Source organism: Gadus morhua, chromosome 7 (assembly GCF_902167405.1).
Source record: "Gadus morhua chromosome 7, gadMor3.0, whole genome shotgun sequence".
Classification (NCBI taxonomy): Eukaryota; Metazoa; Chordata; class Actinopteri; order Gadiformes; family Gadidae; genus Gadus; species Gadus morhua.
In genome coordinates this window covers 8,792,230-8,810,788 of record NC_044054.1, presented here as the reverse complement: position 1 = coordinate 8,810,788, position 18,559 = coordinate 8,792,230, and the positions used below count along the sequence as shown (strand labels likewise).

The 18,559-nt window shown below is 40.6% G+C and overlaps 1 protein-coding gene across 2 annotated transcripts; it reads right to left on the bottom strand.

The window, feature by feature from the left end:
* Positions 1-602: 602 nt before the first annotated feature.
* Positions 603-18,453, bottom strand: atg13 (ATG13 autophagy related 13 homolog (S. cerevisiae)). 2 transcript variants are annotated; one of them, XM_030360004.1, is made up of 16 exons: positions 18,215-18,453; positions 17,082-17,162; positions 14,998-15,078; positions 13,522-13,641; positions 12,559-12,605; positions 11,734-11,874; positions 11,086-11,126; positions 10,162-10,258; positions 8,897-9,001; positions 8,030-8,120; positions 6,760-6,866; positions 6,442-6,583; positions 5,387-5,461; positions 3,461-3,574; positions 2,850-2,978; positions 603-1,673 (listed from the first exon to the last, which is right to left on the bottom strand). In XM_030360004.1, the coding sequence occupies exons 2-16, from the start codon at positions 17,148-17,150 to the stop codon at positions 1,596-1,598; spliced, it is 1,437 nt and encodes a 478-aa protein (XP_030215864.1). In that variant the 5' UTR covers positions 17,151-17,162; positions 18,215-18,453; the 3' UTR covers positions 603-1,595. The 2 variants fall into 2 exon arrangements, with proteins under 2 accessions (XP_030215864.1, XP_030215865.1); XM_030360005.1 differs by having other exon boundaries at positions 3,461-3,532.
* Between the last annotated feature and the right edge of the window lie 106 nt (positions 18,454-18,559).

Sequence of the window (18,559 nt, the reverse complement as noted above, 5' to 3'; positions counted from 1 at the left end):
AATTCTTTATTTTATTAATTATTAATTATGATTAATTAAATAATCAATAATAAGTGTGAATCATTCTGATCCTAATACATAAATAATTGCTATTGTATTTTTGTATATATTTACATCAATATCCTTTGGTTTTGTGTAATATACAATACATGTATATTAGACATTAGAAATAACATACAAAATGGTATCCTGGATTGGCGTCTTCAAGGTTATATGAACCAAAGTGTTCTCAGCTATGGTTAACCAGTTGGAAACACAGAGTGAAATTGTTTAATTATAAGCAGCAGTGTTACTGACTGGATAGGTTGTTGTAGGAGGTCTATGTATACTATGAGTAATTCCTTACAGAGCAACACAATCATATTACAATATAATGTAATAACTTATAACCAAAATTACTCTCTCGCCTTTAAAGTGGTCATATTTAAGACTAGTTAAAGATATAAATAAAAGCATTATGGATAGGCCAATTTAAATATATTTATCACCGGAATCAGTATACTAAATTAAGTTAATAATTAAGTTAATTAATATTGATTATGAATATATATCATGTATTAAATAATATCAAACACGCATCACCTCGACATACACACAAGATGTGATTTCATTAACGGCAGTTTATTAAAACAATATCAGCATAAGTGGAATTGTTTATTGACAAAAAAAGCTTTTTCTTTTGCACGTTAAGTTTATCGGAACAATGCAATCCTGTGATGTTGAGATGAAACATGTTCCCTCTCCCTTGTGTAATCCAATAAATACATCCTAGTAAAAATGTGCTTTTTATTTCATACAGTTGTAGGGATTGATTAGTAATAGATACAGAAAGGGCGTGGTTGCCTCGATGAATCTGATGTTACGATAAATAGTATTTCTATTTGATTGTATTTAACACGTTGACGTAAAGGCTCAGTTATGGTTCCCCAACGACGCAACGCTGGGACCACACACACGCTTCCACAGTCCTGAACCTGTTTCGATTCTGCGTCGGGTTTTGGTGAGTGGACCAATCACAGCACTTGCTGCTGCGTCGCTTCGACGCAAGGTTACCATTTTTGGGAGGCGCACGTCCGGCCCTTGCTGTGGACACAAGGAAGGTCCGCAAGGACGTAAGTAATGGATCCATAAACCCCCCTTGTGTTGTGTCGACGTGGAACCATAACGGAGCCTTAAGTCCATCACAAAATAAAAGTACATGACACAATAACTCTTGCGATATAACATCAGCGAGTGTCTTGACAAAAGTTGATTTATTGAGAGGACAACATTTACAAACTAATTAGCAGCGTTATCTACAAACCTGTTGCATGCAGGATATGCTAACGAACATCGCTGATGAACTACAGTCGGTTTTGCGAGTGAATGGTGCATGCATGTCGGTTGCTAGGAACGGATTTGCATAGCAACCGACAAAAGTCCTAGGTATTTACATTTGGGGGCTATGTGGTGTCGGAGAGGACAAAGCGTTTAGGGAGAAAGTGTCAGTAGGTGAGATTAGTGCATGGGTTTTCGATTTTGTACATTTAACGCAAGAAAAGCGTTAGTTCGCATTTCGTGTGTAAAGTCGTGTTTTCGTCGTCCAATGTCGGTTGCTACTGGAGCATGTCAACGAAAGCGTCGAATTCGTCTATGTTTTTCTCATACACTGCCAGCTTTTCGGGAAGGGAGTCCTAAGAAAAAAAAATAGAAAGGACAGCTTTAGTTGTTATGATGTTGATGTTGTAGAATGTGGTTTTTGAAAGTAATTTGAGGAAATTGATGGGTTAGGATTTAACGAGAGAATTAAGCGAGACTTTGAACTAGAGCCGCCCACCATCTCTTCTCGAGCTACCTTCTATTGGAGAAACGTGTTGTCACTCAAAGTATGAAATCAATATGGAATAATAATTGCATAATAATTAATTCAATTTAATATTAAAATATAGAATTTGTTTCAGAAATAATATAATTTTGTTTACTTCACGGCAGGCATTAAACGCCTCATCAGTTATTGATTATGGATTTTGACCATAATTGTAGCCAAAAATGTTCAAACAAACGCCAGGGTAAGACGCTACACGATTGCTCAGTGCTATTTTTAAGTGCACATTTTTGATGCAATTTCTAATCTTGAAAATGTTTCACCAAATTGAAAGTCAAACATTCTCTTATAGCTGGAAACGTTCTCTGCCATGTTCTTCGGCTTGGTCAGAACTAAATGAGTAAAGAACCAGGAATCAACAATACCACTTGTTCAGAGTTCACCTAGATTCTACATAGCCACCCTTTCCCATCCCCTACTTATTGTATGTTGTACATCCTGGCACTTAATGTACGCAGTTATTCTATGTTTGGACGTCCTGGCACTTAATGTACCCACTTATTGTATGTTGTACGTCATGGCGCTTAATGTACGCACTTATTGTATGTTGTACGTCATGAATCTCAATTCACTTATTGTAGGTCATACTTAGTTGTGTATAGCTTATCTGCGCTATCTCTGTCGTATCAAGGGAATGGGTTAACCTAGTGATTGTTATCGCTTGGCACTTGGTTCTATGAACATCCTTACTGTGCCGACAGCGATATATTGTTGTTTCTCTTTCTTCTGACAAATGTACTTATTGTAAGTCGCTCTGGATAAAGCGTCTTCTAAACGCCCTGAATGTAAATGATAGTCTATTGTGTGTTCAAACCACGTCCAAACACAGACTTTGTTTACAGCATTGATAGCAATCAAATAAACTCGTCTCCGCTTTCATGACTTAACATTTAAATTAATCTTGGGACGGTGCACCTTTGAGATTCGTTTACCATTAACTACAGAAAGATAAAAGAATGAGATACATATGTTAATGTCTCTATACCAGGTCGTCGGCCATGGACTGGGTGCTGATGTGCAGCGACAGACTGGCCAGCTGAGGAGGGTTCTGGAACTCTCTGTAGAAGGTGCCGAGGTCCATGGGCAGCAGGTCGTCTTTGGAGAAGGCCGGTTTCTACGGGGAAGTCGGGGAACGAGGACAAAGGAAATGGTGGTCACTATTATGGTCACACTTGGATCGCTTCGTGGTAGTGTCCCCGACTGTAAAATACTCAGCCTTTTCCTGTGTTTGAGCGACGTCCACTTGTGACGTCACTCAAACACAGGAAAAGGCTGAGTATTTTACACTGTAATAAGCTCTCAGTTTCCCTTATTTTGAATACATTTTTTATGTGTATTTTTTGATTTATTTATACAAGTTAATTTGTCAGGGACAATGCAGCACACATTATTACACACACAATTATCACGGTCAATGCCATAACAATGTGTATAGATGTGTTGCATAGAAGGTTTCTAGATAGTTGGCTAATTTGCAGCCCAAATCCCGGGTCAGGCCTTTCCAAAATAGGATTAGATTCGGTGTCACTTGTAATTCGATTTAAAAAAAACAACAACCTGTAAATCGTTACACCCAGGAGGTGAATTAAGACTTACAATGTCCACCATGACGAAGTCGTCCGTCGGCTGTGGGATGGACTCATCAGAGCCCTCGGAGTGGAGGGAGCCCTGCAGGGGGGAGGGACACAGGGGCGAGTCCGGAGGGTGGATCTGGGAACAGGAAGGAACCTTAACGTTTACCCTGCGGTCACACTACCTCCGTCCGTCGGCGGATGGCCGAGGGCGTGACTGACGCGTGGGGGACGAGTCTTTGTAGACGCAGCCTGCAGCCAATCAAATCATCGCTTCCCACTTTTTCCTGCTTCTTCCTTCTTGCTGTTGCAAAATGGATCCGGTAGTCGCCTGGAGTGTATTTGCATAACCGCGATCTGATTGGCCGACGGATCCGTCGCTGCCTGAAAAGTTTAACATTTCTCTACTTTTGACGCAGGCCACGGAGCCAAAACAACGGACCAAACCACAATGCGTTTCGAGAGCACCCCATGCAAAGGCCATGAGATCCGTCGACGGACGCATGTAGTGTGAACGTAAGGCTACACATCAGGGGCCATACCCCAGAGGATGAAAAACTGTGTTTCTCCCCCAAGCAGTCAGGCTCCTGGAGGAATCCTCCTCCCCAAAACCAACCCCATGCACGCTACAACAACAACACATTATTTAAATACTCATTTTTGCACTAGAATCAACCGTGGCTGGTACCACTACCGCTTCTTATTTTAACTTATTTTTACATGTTATAATTTTTAATACCACGCAGGGTGACAGGAAACTAATGTTGGGGAGATATAATTGGCCATAATTCAAATTCATAATTCTACATACCGCTCTGATCCACGGGCAAGGATCAGGTTACCGTAGCACAAGCGATTGTTTAATCCACAATTAGTACAAATTTGTAAGAATGCAACTTGGCAGTAAATATACTGCTCTAAAGTTACAGAGCAACAAGGTGCACTCTTACATTGCCTACAACATTCTTACGCAATCTTGGTTTAAAGGCTATTTATTAGGGGTGTGCATCTCTCCTGTATAGGACAATCCGATACGTATCTAGATACATGTGCTACTATACGATTCAGGGACGATACATTTTAATATGGAAAGATTCAATGCGATTCGATTCAATGTTCTAACGATCCGGTGCGATATGAGGAGATAATAATCAATCTGATAGATAGTTTATATTCTTTTAACGTTAACACATACATTTTCTATTAATTAAAATAAGCCTTCTATAAAAGAGACATCTATAAAAGAGACATATATATGGCATAGGGACCATGGAATCTTAAATATTTATGTTTCCGGATCCGTATGGAAACGGGATGAAATGAGTTGACGGTCGGATATCAGGTTGAAGCTTCCCTCAACCGTTTCGCAACGGTTAAATCGGTGCATCAACAGATTCTGGGTCATTTTAAATCGATTCAGGGGCTCACATATTGATGTAGCTGCATCTGTGTTAATCCAACCGGATACTGATTCGTATCGGTGAATCGTTACACCCATGCTATTTATTGAATTTGAAGGGTGCTGAAAATGTTGTTGTTTTTTAGGAATGTAAGAATTAATGAATATTATTTATTTTTTATATATATATATATATATATATATATATATATATATATATATATATATATATATATATATATATACACACACAGTATATATATATACATATACACACACACATATATACACACACACACATATATACACACACACACTTTTTTCAAATTAAGATCATGAAGATTGAAATGTCGAAATTTGAGCAGGTGTGTTCGATTTGTAATGCATTTTCATGGTATGTCGTCAACCATGAAGCATTAACCCATGAAGCATTAACCCATGAAATAGATGCACCTATAAATATTTTTTTCTATGCCTCCTGAATAACACAGCTTTAGTAAAGGGATTAAACGTGACCTCTCTGTGGGTTTATGATCTGGGGTAAAAACGTACCATTTGGTCACCATCGTCTTTGTCCAAGCTTGGGGTTGCAAAAGCGGCAAAGGGAAGGTCCAAAGTCTTTGTGACCTGCAGACACAACGATAGAAATAGATGGGAGTCAGCACATTTATCACATGGTGGCAACGCTAAACTACGCAATTTCAAGATTTTTGTTTTTATTAAGTGTAACGATATAAATAGTTTAAATGTAACATTAAACTATTGGTAAAGTGGTAAATTACTATTCTAGCTGGAAACGGCTGATTTTTAATGGAATATCCACATAGGTGTACAGAGGCCAGTTTCCAGACACCATCACACCTGTGTTCTAATGCTACATTGTTCAGATAATCGTGTTCGGAAAACCTGAAATCGTCTTGGTGACCCCAAACTTTTGAATGGTAGTGTAATTGTATCCTGATTGGTTACAGCTGGGTGCTAACTAGTGCTAACTGGTGCTACAGTTTGTTTTGTTGACAAGCACTCCAGCTTTCCTTGTGGAAGTTAGACCGCTGACAAATTGCGCTAACCTGGGAGTTTGTTGTGTTGACAAAGGCTAACCAACAGAACTAACCTGTGGCTACGTGTTCGCTGTGTTTGTTTGTTTGTGTCTCTGTGTGCGTCTGTCTTTTTTCCTGTGTGTGTCTCTGTTAGTATGTGTGTGTGTCTCTGTGTTTCCGTGGGTGTTTCCGTGTGTGTCTGTTAGTGTGTGTCTGTCTCTGTGTTTCCGTGTGTGTTTCCGTGTGTGTGTGTGTGTGTGTCTCTGTGTTTCCGTGTGTGTGTCTCCGTGTGTGTGTTTCCGTGTGTGTGTCCGTGTGTGTGTCTCCGTGTGTGTTTCCGTGTGTGCGTCTCTGTGTGTGTTTCCGTGTGGGTCTCCGTGTGTGTGTTTCCGTGTGTGTCTCCGTGTGTGTGTCTCCGTGTGTGTGTCTCCGTGTGTGTGTTTCCGTGTGTGTGTTTCCGTGTGTGTCTCTGTGTGTGTGTCAGTCAGTCAGTCAGTCAGTCAGTCAGTCAGTCAGTCTGTCTGTCTGTCTGTCTGACTGCCTGCCTGTCGACAAAACGGCACCAACCTGGGAGTTGGGTTTGTTGACAAACGCCCCGACCTTCCTGGTGAAGGTGGTCAGTGATTTGAGGGGGTCCGAAGAGGACGGGCTCCTCCGTCGATCCCCGGGGCCCTCCTGGCCCCCCCTCCCCGCGCCCAGGGGCGGGCCCCTGTCCAGCCGGGGGACGAAGCACAACATGAGGGAGGGCAGAACCCATCACCCACCAGACCTGCTGCAGTACACTCATCCCAGGGCTAGTGCCATCAAAAATGTGGGGGGGGGTTCGATTGCGCAGTTCGATTGCCCTGCAGGGGGGCGTTGCAGGGGGGCGTTGCCGGGGGTTACCTGCCACAGGGGGCGCAGGGCGCTTGCTCGCCTGCAGAGGGGTTCTCAGTGCCGTAAGTAGACTGGTTGTGAACCAGTGTGACGCCGATGTCTTTTCCAGCAGTCATCTTCAATAAAAGAGGTTTCATTCATTAGACTTTACATTTCACAGTCAAAGTCAAAGTCAGCTTTATTGTCAATTCCCAAATATGTGCAGGACCAATAGTGGAATCGAAATTTCGTTTGTCTCTGACACAGTGCAAATAGTAGAAAAGGATAAAATTAGGTCAAATAAAATAAAATAAGTAATAATTACATAAATAGGGCGTTTAGTGGACGCTTTTATCCAAAGCGACTTACAATAAGTACATTTGTCAAGAAAGAGGAACAACAATATATCTCTGTCGGTACAGTAAGGATGTTCATAGAACCAAGTGCCAAGCACTAACTATCACTAGGTTAACCCATTCCCTGTGCGAAGATGCTACTCAATGCTAAGTACTAGTTTTAAGTACCAAGACGTACAACACACAATAAGTGCATACAGGCCTTGACATTAAACTTTTTAAGGCACTTGCCCAAAGGGCCAGTGGCAATGTAGGCCTATTAAGAAAATGTTTTCTTTTAAATTTGTTGAATTATAATAATTTATTCAAATACAAAACATAATAATTATGGCTGCAAAGCTGTCGAACCAGCTAGCCCAACAGAAGGAACACTAGGGCTTTGAAAGTTAATTTAGATATTCATATAGGGCCTACTACAGCAATCAGAATGACAACACTTATTTGTATTGTTTTCTGGTGAATATTTCAAACTATTAATTGCAAATAAACACCGGTAGTAAGTAACAGCCCACCATTGGCAACTACTACAACAATCAGAATGACGGAAAAAACGTATTTATGTTGATTTGTGGTGATTTCTTTCCTGAAACATCTCCACGTGAAGTCTGTGGGGTTAATGTTATTGTTGAGGCCTGGCATACATTAAGTGCCAGGATGTACAAACATACATCGACCGGGTATGAGGGGGTTGTTTTTAGGAGTGTAAGGGAGGCGGAAGGGCGGCGGGGCGGTACGGGGGGAGGCTATGCAGAGCCCAGGGGAAGTCGGAACAACGGAGTCCTGAACTTTTCCTATCGGAATACATGTAAACCGTGTGTGTGTGTGTGTGTGTGTGTGTGTGTGTGTGTGTGTGTGTGTGTGTGTGTGTGTGTGTGTGTGTGTGTGTGTGTGTGTGTGTGTGTGTGTGTGTGTGTGTGTGTGTGTGTGTGTGTGACGGACCGCACCTGAGAGGGGGGGGAGGTGGAGAAGGAGGTGGTGCAGATCTCCTGGGAGTCATCGATCCCAGTGGTGGGGCCGTCCTCCAGACTGGGGGCTCTGGAGGGGGAGAGAGGGAGGGGGAGAGAGAGAGAGAGGTAGGGGTAGGGGTAGAGAGAGAGAGAGAGAGAGAGAGGTAGAGAGAGAGAGAGAGAGAGAGAGAGAGAGAGAGAGAGAGAGAGAGAGAGAGAGAGAGAGAGAGAGAGAGAAAAGTAAAAAGAGAGAAAAGTAAGTTATTCTACTATATTACATTTGTTTATCGAATTTCCCGGGAGTTGAACATGTTAATAACCCGTAGTTGAACATGTTAATAACCCTTAGCAGCACATGTTATTAACCTGTAGTTGAAGGGATGCCCCACGAATGAAGTGCATGTTAATAACCTGTAGTTGAACATGTTAGTAACCTGTAGTTGTACATATTAGTAACCTTTAGTTGAACATGTGACCAACCCGCAGTTGAACATGTTAATAACCAGTAGTTGTACATGTCAGAAACCCGTAGATGAACATGTTAGTGACCCCTAGTTTTTTAACTGTCCCATGAATGAAGTGATTGTTAGTAACCTGTAGTTGAACATGTTAGTAACCTGTAGTGATACATATTAGCAACCTTTAGTTGAACATGTTAGTAACCCGCAGTTGAACATGTTAGTAACCCGTAGTTGTAAATGTCAGTGACCGTAGTAGTACACGTTAATAACCGCAGTTGAACATGTTAATAACCTTAGTTGTACATGTTAGTGACCTGTAGTTGTACGTGTTAATAACCGTAGTTGTACATCTTAATAACCGTAGTTGTACACGTCAGTAACCGTAGTTGTACATGTTAGTGACCTGTAGTTGCAGGGGTGTCCCATGGTGGGCTGCTGGTTCCCGTACGGCTGGTCGAGGAAGTGGTCCACGATGATGCCCATGATGGGGGCCGACTGCTCAAACTGCCTGTGGAGCACAAAGGTCATGTGATCAGTGACATCACGACACCTGCGTTCATCAGCTGAACGCCAGGTGTAGTAATGACAAGGACGGGCAAATTCTGGGTGGTTGATTGGTCAATGCACTTGTTCGGCCAAATTCTCATTGGTCGGACAGTCGCTGGAGTAGCTTTCATAACGAATAAATGTTTTCAGGGTTGCGAGGGTTAAATGCAGACGGAAGATTTTTGTTTTTGGCTATACTGTTGGAATAACATTAATTATAAATAAAAATGATATTCGGGGCTTCGTAGTTTGGTTAAATAATCGTATGGTTAAATAGATAAGACATTAATAATAATGAGGTAAGTGGCTTTGGATAAAAGCTTCTGCTAAATGCCCTAAATATAAATGTAAATGTAGTTCGGTTTAGTGTTGAGTTACCAGAAGACTAAGAAAAATGTTACCTTTCAGACATGAGATTACACAACAACGATTTTTACTGTAGTTTCTACACATCTTGGATTCTAATGTAGTTTTTACGCTCCTTGGACTCTACTGTAGTCCGTACACACCATGGATCCTACTGGTCAGGGTTAAGGCTGAGTTATGGTTCCACGTTGACGCAAAGCAAGGGGGTCTACGGACCCATTACGTCCTTGTGGACCGTCCTTGGGTCCAACCCCAAGGGCCAAACGTGCGCCTCCCAAAGATTCTAACCTTGCCCTAACCCTAACCCTAATCCTAGCCCTAATCCTAGCCCTAATCCTAGCCCTAATCCTAACCCTAATCCTAGCCCTAATCCTAGCCCTAATCCTAGCCCTAATCCTAACCCTAATCCTAGCCCTAATCCTAACCCTAATCCTAGCTCTAATCCTAACCCTAATCCTAGCCCTAATCCTAATCCTAATCCTAATCCTAACCCTAATCATAACCCTTGACCACAACAAGGGCTGTGATTGGTCCGCTCACCGAAAGCTGACGCAGAACCAAATCAGGAGAACTGCGTCGAAGGGTCTGCGTAGTCATTGAGTTCTGTCGATGTTGAACCATGCCTTTAGTGTTAGCAGGGATGTGTAACCTATCAGACATGAGATCCAGACCGTGGACTCTACTCTAGTTCTACTGTAGCTCTTACAGACCTCGACCGTACTGTAGCTCTGGGGTGAGGGGACAGGGGTGCGTTACCTCTCAGACATGAAGGCCAGGTTGGTGCGGTAGGCACAGGACAGGGTGATGGTTCCCACCGGGGTGCCCACCACGCCCACACGTATCGTCTGGAAACCTACCGACACCAGGAACATCCATTCGGATTAACTTTTTTCTTTTATACTGTATTACAATTTTTTAATAATGTAAATATTTAAAATACAAAAAGTGTGCTTCAATTTACTGCGTATTGCAGTGGGTTTATTTTGGACTGTATTACAATTTTAATAAATATCCCCCATAAATTATATACAGTAGATATAATTTCTTTGAATAGATGAGAGAAAATAAAAATAAATAAATTAGATACATATATATTAGAGCTGTCAGTTAAACGCGTTATTAACGGCGTTAACGTAAACCAAATTTAACTGCGTTAAAAATTTTATCGCGCGATTAACGCAATTATTTTATATTAAAAAAAAAAAAAAAAATTTTTTTTTTCTTTGGCTCAAAAGAAACAAGCAGTAGCCTGACTGCTATGTTCGAATGACATTTGTTCAAAGCAGTCGTTTAATTGCACTATAGGCCCCTTTTTTGTATCGTCCTGTTTTGATCAGTGTATATGCCAATGTTGTTATCAATAAAAAATCATTTGCACAAGGCAAGCCGATGCACTTCACTATGTTGATAAGAGAATTAAAATGAGAAGAATTATGGGACAAAAAAATCAAGGGATATTTAGCATAGAAAAATAATTTGCGATTAATCGCGATTAATTAGAGTTAACTATGACATTAATGCGATTAATCACGATTAAATATTTTAATCGCTTGACAGCTCTAATATATATATATATATATATATATATATATATATATATACACACACATACATACATACATACACACAAAAAAATAACCGACATCATGAAATGATAAGTAGGTGAGTTAGAGCGTTTACCTTCTCCCAGCCCGCTCAACTGCACCTCCCCGAAGTAGATCCTGGTCAAAGAGAGCACAGTGTAGACATTAAAGTGGGCCCTTCTGTTTGACAGAAAGAATTTCACTTCCCAGAGACGATAAAACTGTCTGGCCTGAGTGACCGTCCATGCCTGTAGACAGCTATAAGGTCACCAAGGTCAGGACAGAAAGAAATATAAATAATCGGCGCTTGAGAAAATATAGAGCTCACTATGCTAACTTTGTGATTGACGTGTGAGACTTCTGCTGGTGTGTCTGCGAGCCGCCCCCAACCAAAACTCATACCTCACTATTTTACAAACTTGGCTACGACCCCGAATTTAACAAAGACGTGACCTTACATGCATAATATACATACATTTACATTAACATTTAGCAGACGCTTTTAACAAAATCGACGTAAAATGGTTCATACACACATTGACACACCGACGGCGGAGTCAACCTCGCAGGGCAACAGCCAGCTCGTCAGAAGCAGTCAGGGTGAGGTGCCTTGCTCAGGGACACCTCGGCACTCAGCTAGGAGGATGAGCCGGGGATCGAACTAGCAACCTTCCTGTTCAAGTCCCCCCCGCTCTACCTCCTAAGCTAAGCCAACCCTGTTAGACCCCCACAGACATGACCGTACCTGTATAATATCACATAGTCATGGCCTTGTTTTCTGGAGAGCTTATAAGCTGGTGTGACTCTGGTGATGGCCAGCAGAGACTTCAGAAGAAGAGAGAGGCGGTTGTACACCGTGTAGGAAACTTTGATGTCCTTATCGCACCTGTGAAGAACAACAAGAGGGAAAACTGATGAATACACGTGTCAAGCGTCGGCAATTTATGCCTGTGCATCTGATGCTGAAGAATTACTGTAAAACCTTAATTAATAGCCCAGGCTTTTATTTGTTTCAATCACTGAACTCAACCGTCCTGTATTTGGGACAGGCGTCTACATGGAACAATCTGATTTTCCTTTTGGTCCACTGATGCCATCTATAGGCAAAAGTTGGTAATGCTCAGAAATACGTCTGTCTGATGTTGTCATGTGACACTGGCGAGGCACTGGGCGAAGAGGGCAGAACGCTCGCGCTACAATTTTCTTCTTGTTCTTGCCTTGATTTAAGTTTTACGGTAGAAAGAGTACACATAAAAAGCAGGCAACTGCAAGATTCAGCAATCTCCTCCCTTACTCTCCTAGAAATCTTCCTCTTACGCCAAAATACAAATTGCATCTTGTACGTCCTGGCACTTAATGTATGCACTTATAGTGGGTTTTACGGCCTGGCACTTAATGTACACACTTATTGTGTGTTTGTACGTCCTGGCACTTAATGTATGCACTTATTGTATGTTGTACATCCTGGCACTTAAAAATATTACTAACTCATCGTTTAGCTTCTTATCCTAGCTATCTTTGTTGCATAGGGCCTTTAAGTGAATTAATCAGAAATCTGGTGAAAATGTACTTCTCATTCATCTCAAGGCACCATGTCTCCAACTCCATAGATTCCCCCTAAGGAAGAGAAAGAGGAGGCATTACATCATTGATGGATTTGCCCTGATAAAGAAGAAGGAAGTATGACATAGTGCTGCTCGATTAAAAAAAACAGAAAAACATAATCCGGATTTTTTGGGTCATTATTGAAATCCCGATAATTCAAACGATTATTTTTTGAGTTGGAAAAATCGAATCATGTAACAAATCACTACGATTAAAAAAAATTGTTTTTAATCGCAGCTGTTGCAATTTTTAAAACTGTGTTTTATAACATTGCGGCGTCGGTTTGATTCGATTAATCGTTCCGCCTTAGCAACGACTATATTATGTTGTCTTGTCATCCTGTACGCAGTCACACAATTTAAGAAAAGCATTCTATAGGAGCAGGTGAGGTGTCTAGCTCAGAGGCACATCAACACTCCAACCAGCAATCTTCCGGTTACAATCCTGATCAGTGTAGAGTAGTGATCGGATATTATCGCACGTTATTTGTGTTTTTTACGTGTATCGGCATTAGCCGATTTTTATTTATTTAAAATATTTTTCCTGGCATGATTTACAGACAGTCAAAGTCAAAAGTCAAAGTGTGTTTATTGTTGCATGTACCAAATTGCTTCAGCACAGCAAAATTCTTACGACTTGGCAAGCATCATTCATCTATGCAGTTCAATAAATGTTCCTTTTTTAAGTTGAGGCTTGTAACATTTGTTATCATCATTGTGTTATTTTTATGATTTAAATTGAGGGAGCAAAAGCAGTATCTACCCCAAATATCGGCTCAAGAAAAACGGCATTGGCATATCGGTCATGGGCTAAGGCTGATGAAAAAAGATCGGTATCGGCCCTAAAAAATCCATATCCGTCGACCCCTAGTGTAGAATGCCTGTAAGATGAGGATTGACCGAAACAAACAGGTAGACAATAAGTTTACCTCTGATGTCTTCAGGGAGATCTCCACACACATGGAACGCCCAATGCCGGGAAGTTGACCAGACAAAGCCTTTTTCGCTTCGTGAGAAACATCGAGGATGTCTTTGATGGCCAAGTTGAACTGAAACGAGAGAGAAATTAAAGCAGCAAACGTCAAAAAAATTAAAAATAAATCCATCCATTTTTTCACGATGAAATCAGGCAGGCTCACAGTCGATCCATTAATAAGTTGCCATCTATGATTTGAATCATGGCCGATTTTTCATTTTACTCATAATGTGAACACGGATATAAAAAGGCCTACAAACATCTCATACAATGCTTGCTCTCTTGTCTGTAAACCAGGTGGTCTGTCTCACCAACATTTACCATACGTTTTTTCAAACTCCACCCATCGATGGAAGTCAATAAAGGGGTGGATTACTTCCTCGAATATAAACGCATGGAATTCTTTCGTTAAAAGCATTCTCCATTCCATCTCTTCTGAAAAATATACCTATTGTAAGATGCTTTGATAAAAGCGTCTGCTAATTGCCCTCAATGATTTAGTTCCCTGGATTGAGTGAGTTTTGAGCCTTTTGAAGAATTTCAGTTAAAAGCTGACATATTACACCACCCGATGTGAGTATAGTGCGCTGATAGATCAGTCTACCAGCCTACTAGGGGTGTGCCAAATAATCGTCATGACGATGCATCGCGATTCTAATTTTCACGATCTAGTGCATTGATTGTTGACGCCAAGAATCGATTATTAATTTAAAAAAATTAATAATTAATATATATATATTTTTTTTTAATATAGTTTTATAAAGCCTATTCACTTTTTGTGGCATCAGTTTGTCCTCTTATGTTTATGAAATGATATTGTTGTTATAATGGCAGCTACTTCCAAAAGGGGAAATGTTTGAATGTTTTCATTTCATTGGTTTAAAGGACCACTGAGGCCATGTAAACGGCACTGATTATCCTTATTTTGTTATTTTAAGTTTTATAGATCCTTAGCACTTCTTGTCAGTGTATCCAGTAATAGTCGTTTCAATAAATACAGCTATGTATGAATTGAGTTGCTTTGAGTTATCAATTGAACACACTATCCAGATCATACACAGCCAGTCAGCCACTGGTAATGGCTTAATTTTTTTTTAACAGTGTTCAGTGAAAATTCGCAATGCATCGCAATAATTCAAGTATCGCGATGCATCGTGATAGAATCGCATCGTGGCATGTGAATCGTGATACGAATCGAATCGTGACTTCTTTGGCAATACCCACCCCTACAGCCTACCCAGTGGACTGAAGCAAACGTTGCTCATCTATCCGTCACACATCTAGGTGGACACACCCACTTGTGATGTCATAAGAGGTTGATTTCAAAACGGCTTGTAGCGTCTGATCCCACTCACACCTAGGGGTGTGATCTGGTGCTGTCTAAATGTCGGCGGTGATGGTGGAGTGAGAGGAGTGGTGGACGGGTTACCCAGTCTGACCCCGTCGGCGAGGAGGACGAGTGTGTGCAGATCTTCTCTCCGAGGCGCGCCTGGATGATCACTTGTACCGTCTGGCAGGGAGCGAAAAAGAAGACAAAAAGACACATTGATGCTGCCTTCACGTGCTCTGGAAAAGATGATCCTTTCCATTTGTGAACTGGAAACTACGAGTGTGTTGTGTTGAAGTGCTTTTGTTGTGGCAGTGAAATGAAACATGGCGGACCCAGAGATCCCGACCTGTTACCCGGGTGAAACAATTTTAGACTGCCTAATTCATCTGCTACAGAAACAAGAGGATTTATCAAAACACAAACGGTAAATAATATGCTGTATGTTTTATAGATCTTCTTTTTTTTTTGCGTTGCTCTCCACCATGTTGAAAAGTTCAAAGGTTATCTCATCTCGTCAGCTCGTGTATCAAAATATTCTACGAGCTCTCCAGTGGAAATTACGACGTGAGGGGGTATTCAAGGGCAATTTTCACGTCGGCTTTTGGCATTTACCATAATTTCCATAGCACATAAAGGCACCATTAAACTAAATAGAAAAATACATAATGAAACATAACAACCAGCTTCTGCCTTCCAGACCTTCTCAGGACTATTTGTAACACAAAAATGAACCTAGACACCATCAGGTCAATTGCTGTCATTCATTTTAAAAGTCAAAGTAACAAAAGTAATAAAAGTTACAACAATGTTACTTTAATGTCTGATATATATTAAAACATCGGCGGTTCAATCCTAATGTGTGTAGACTCATTACAATCACTCCTACATTTAATCTTCAACAATTCATGATCTAATGCCCCCTACAGTAGCATCATGCATTTTTTATTATCCAATGGCAGAGCACTATTAGCTAGCAACTAGCTGTCTGTATTTTCCGTCAATCTTTCTCAAGTTACAATAATTACAATGTTACAATTGAGGCAGGGTGCAGTAGGGGCTACCTATTTTCCTCCTCACCATCTACAAAGCCCTAAACAACCTTGCACCCTCGTACATAACAGATCTCCTCCATCGCCACTCCCCCACTCGCCGCCTACACTCCGCTGATGCCAACCTTCTCACCTCCATCACCAAAACCAAGTATCACACCAAGGGGGACAGAGCCTTCGCCATCGCCGCCCCTACCCTCTGGAACTCCCTCCCTCTGGCCATCCGAATCTCCAATACACTTTCATTCAAAAGTCAGCTTAAAACCTATCTCTTCAGGACCACCTACAACATCTGACAAATCATCCTTTTGTTTGAGTGTCTGTATTGTCTGTATGTATTCCTTTTGTAAAGCGTCTTTGATTATTTAGAAAAGCGCTTTAAAAAACGATCTATTATTATTATTATTTGTTTAATTTTGCATGACTGATGCAGGGGCACTAGTAATACTGCGGCAGCTCTTTGTAAATCCTTGGTACATGCAGGAGAAACACTGCTAGCTAGGCCTACTTCAAGCACACAAGGTTTGTCTCCATCTGTGTATCTAAAGGCCCGTCTATGTACCTAAAGTCATATCTATGTTTCTAATGGTCTACCTATGTATCTAAAGGTCTGTCTTTTTATCTAAAAAGGTATATGCATGTATTTAAAGGGTATATGTATCACGGTTACATTTTTACCGGTGCTCTTTTAAAGGTTGCATCAGCGATGTTGGGTGACGTCACTTCTGTTGGTATTTGCAGCGAGATCCCAAACAAACAGAGCCAGTCTGTGTTCCTTACAGTAAAAACTATCATGAAGGCAGCGCAAAACCCCACAACACGGCCACCCCTGGTCGGTGATTCGTTGGAATACTATTTATTTTGGTTTTGAGTGGTTGGTAGTACCATTTGTTTTTGTGTGCGATCTCGGAGCATAGACTGCCTACAGGGACGCGTTTTTTTGACGGCCTGCTTATGGGACGGGCGGCTAGCGGATCGTGAGGAAAGATCAGATGAATGTGATTATTTATGTTTCGGTCTAGAATCGCCGATACAGCCTTTAAGTGCAAGGCTCTGATATGACGACGGGTAACGTAAAAGGGTCTTCAACTCTAGCCAGGGGTCAACTGTGCGAGTGGAGAGCAGGGATCTTACCTTTAAAGCAAAGAACTTGATGAACTTGTCCAAGTCCCTTTGATCTTGGGAGCTCAAGTCACTGTCCATTATGACAAAAAACTGTAAAAAGACCAAAGATTAATATATGAAAAAATAAAAGGTTTCTAAAAAAGGTTTATCTAAGGTATATGTATCTAAGGTTGTACGTCTAAGCAGTAAGGTCAGCAATGTCTTTAAAGGTCTATCTCTGTATCTTAAGGTCTATCTATGTATCTTAAGGTACATCTATGCATCTTAAGATATATCTATGCATATAAAATGTATATCTATGCATATAAAAAGGTATATCTATGTCTCTTAATGTATATTTATTCATATAATGTCTTTCTAATCTAAATCTCTATCTATGTATAGGTAGACCTTTAGATACATTGTTAGACCTTTAGAGACATAGATATACCTTTAGAGACATATATACTATAAGAGACAATAGATAAACCTTTAGATACATAGATATGCCTGAATGAATATAAATAGATAGGCGTTTAGATATATATACCTTTATACACATAGATAGAGCTTTAGAGACATTGATAAACTTTAGATACATAGACACTAGACAGACCTTTATATACATAGATAGACCTTTGGATAAATATATATAACTTTAGATACATAGATAGAGCTTTATGTACATAGATTGACATTTAGATACATAGAAATACCTTTAGATACATAGATTGACATGTAGATACATATATATACCTTCAGATGCATAGCTATACCTTTGGATACATATAAATACCATTAGATAAAAAGATATACCTTTATATACATAGATAAACCTTTAGATACATAGATATGCCTGAATATAAATAGATAGGCGTTAATATATATAGATATACCTGTGTATACATAGATAGACCTTTATATACATAGATAGACCTTTGGATACATATATATAACCTTAGATACATAGGTAGAGCTTTATGAACATAAATAGACATTTAGATACATAGCTAGACGTTTAGAAACATATATATAGCTTTAGATAAATAGATAGACCTTTAGATACATATAAATACCATTAGATACGTAGATATACCTTTAAATACATAGATATACCTTTATACAGGTGAGGCCCTCACCGTGGGTAAACAAACAGTACTTACTGTTCATCCCATCTATCCGTCTCCCCCAGTGATTCTCCAAACGTCCCGGAAGAGACCGACTCACTGTTTCACGAACACGACCTCATGTAACAACTATATGAACAATCTATGTAACGTTTAAGAGCACCTCAGAGCCCGACCTGTGCACAGAGCCCGTTTGTTTTTGTCTACGTGTTGTGATCACGTCAGGGCATACGCGATCTTATTCTTCACCTTCCAGGATTGCTAATCCACCGACCACTGGGCCCACAGCGCCACCTGCCGCGCACGTCTGAGTACAGAGCGCAACAGTGAAACCTAAGGTTCAGGGTTTTGCGCGTGCGCATGCCGAAATTTGCTCAAAAT

Bases quoted from the DNA above. Each gene is read 5' to 3' on its own strand.
- atg13 (XM_030360004.1), bottom strand. From the start codon at position 17,150: ATGGACAGTGACTTGAGCTCCCAAGATCAAAGGGACTTGGACAAGTTC. The intron at 11,875-12,558 runs GTACATTTTCAC...TGTTCTTCACAG, and splicing joins TGCCTTGAGATGAATGAGAA to GTGCGATAAGGACATCAAAG. The intron at 1,674-2,849 runs GTATAGAGACAT...TTTTTTTCTTAG, and splicing joins AGTCCATGGCCGACGACCTG to GACTCCCTTCCCGAAAAGCT.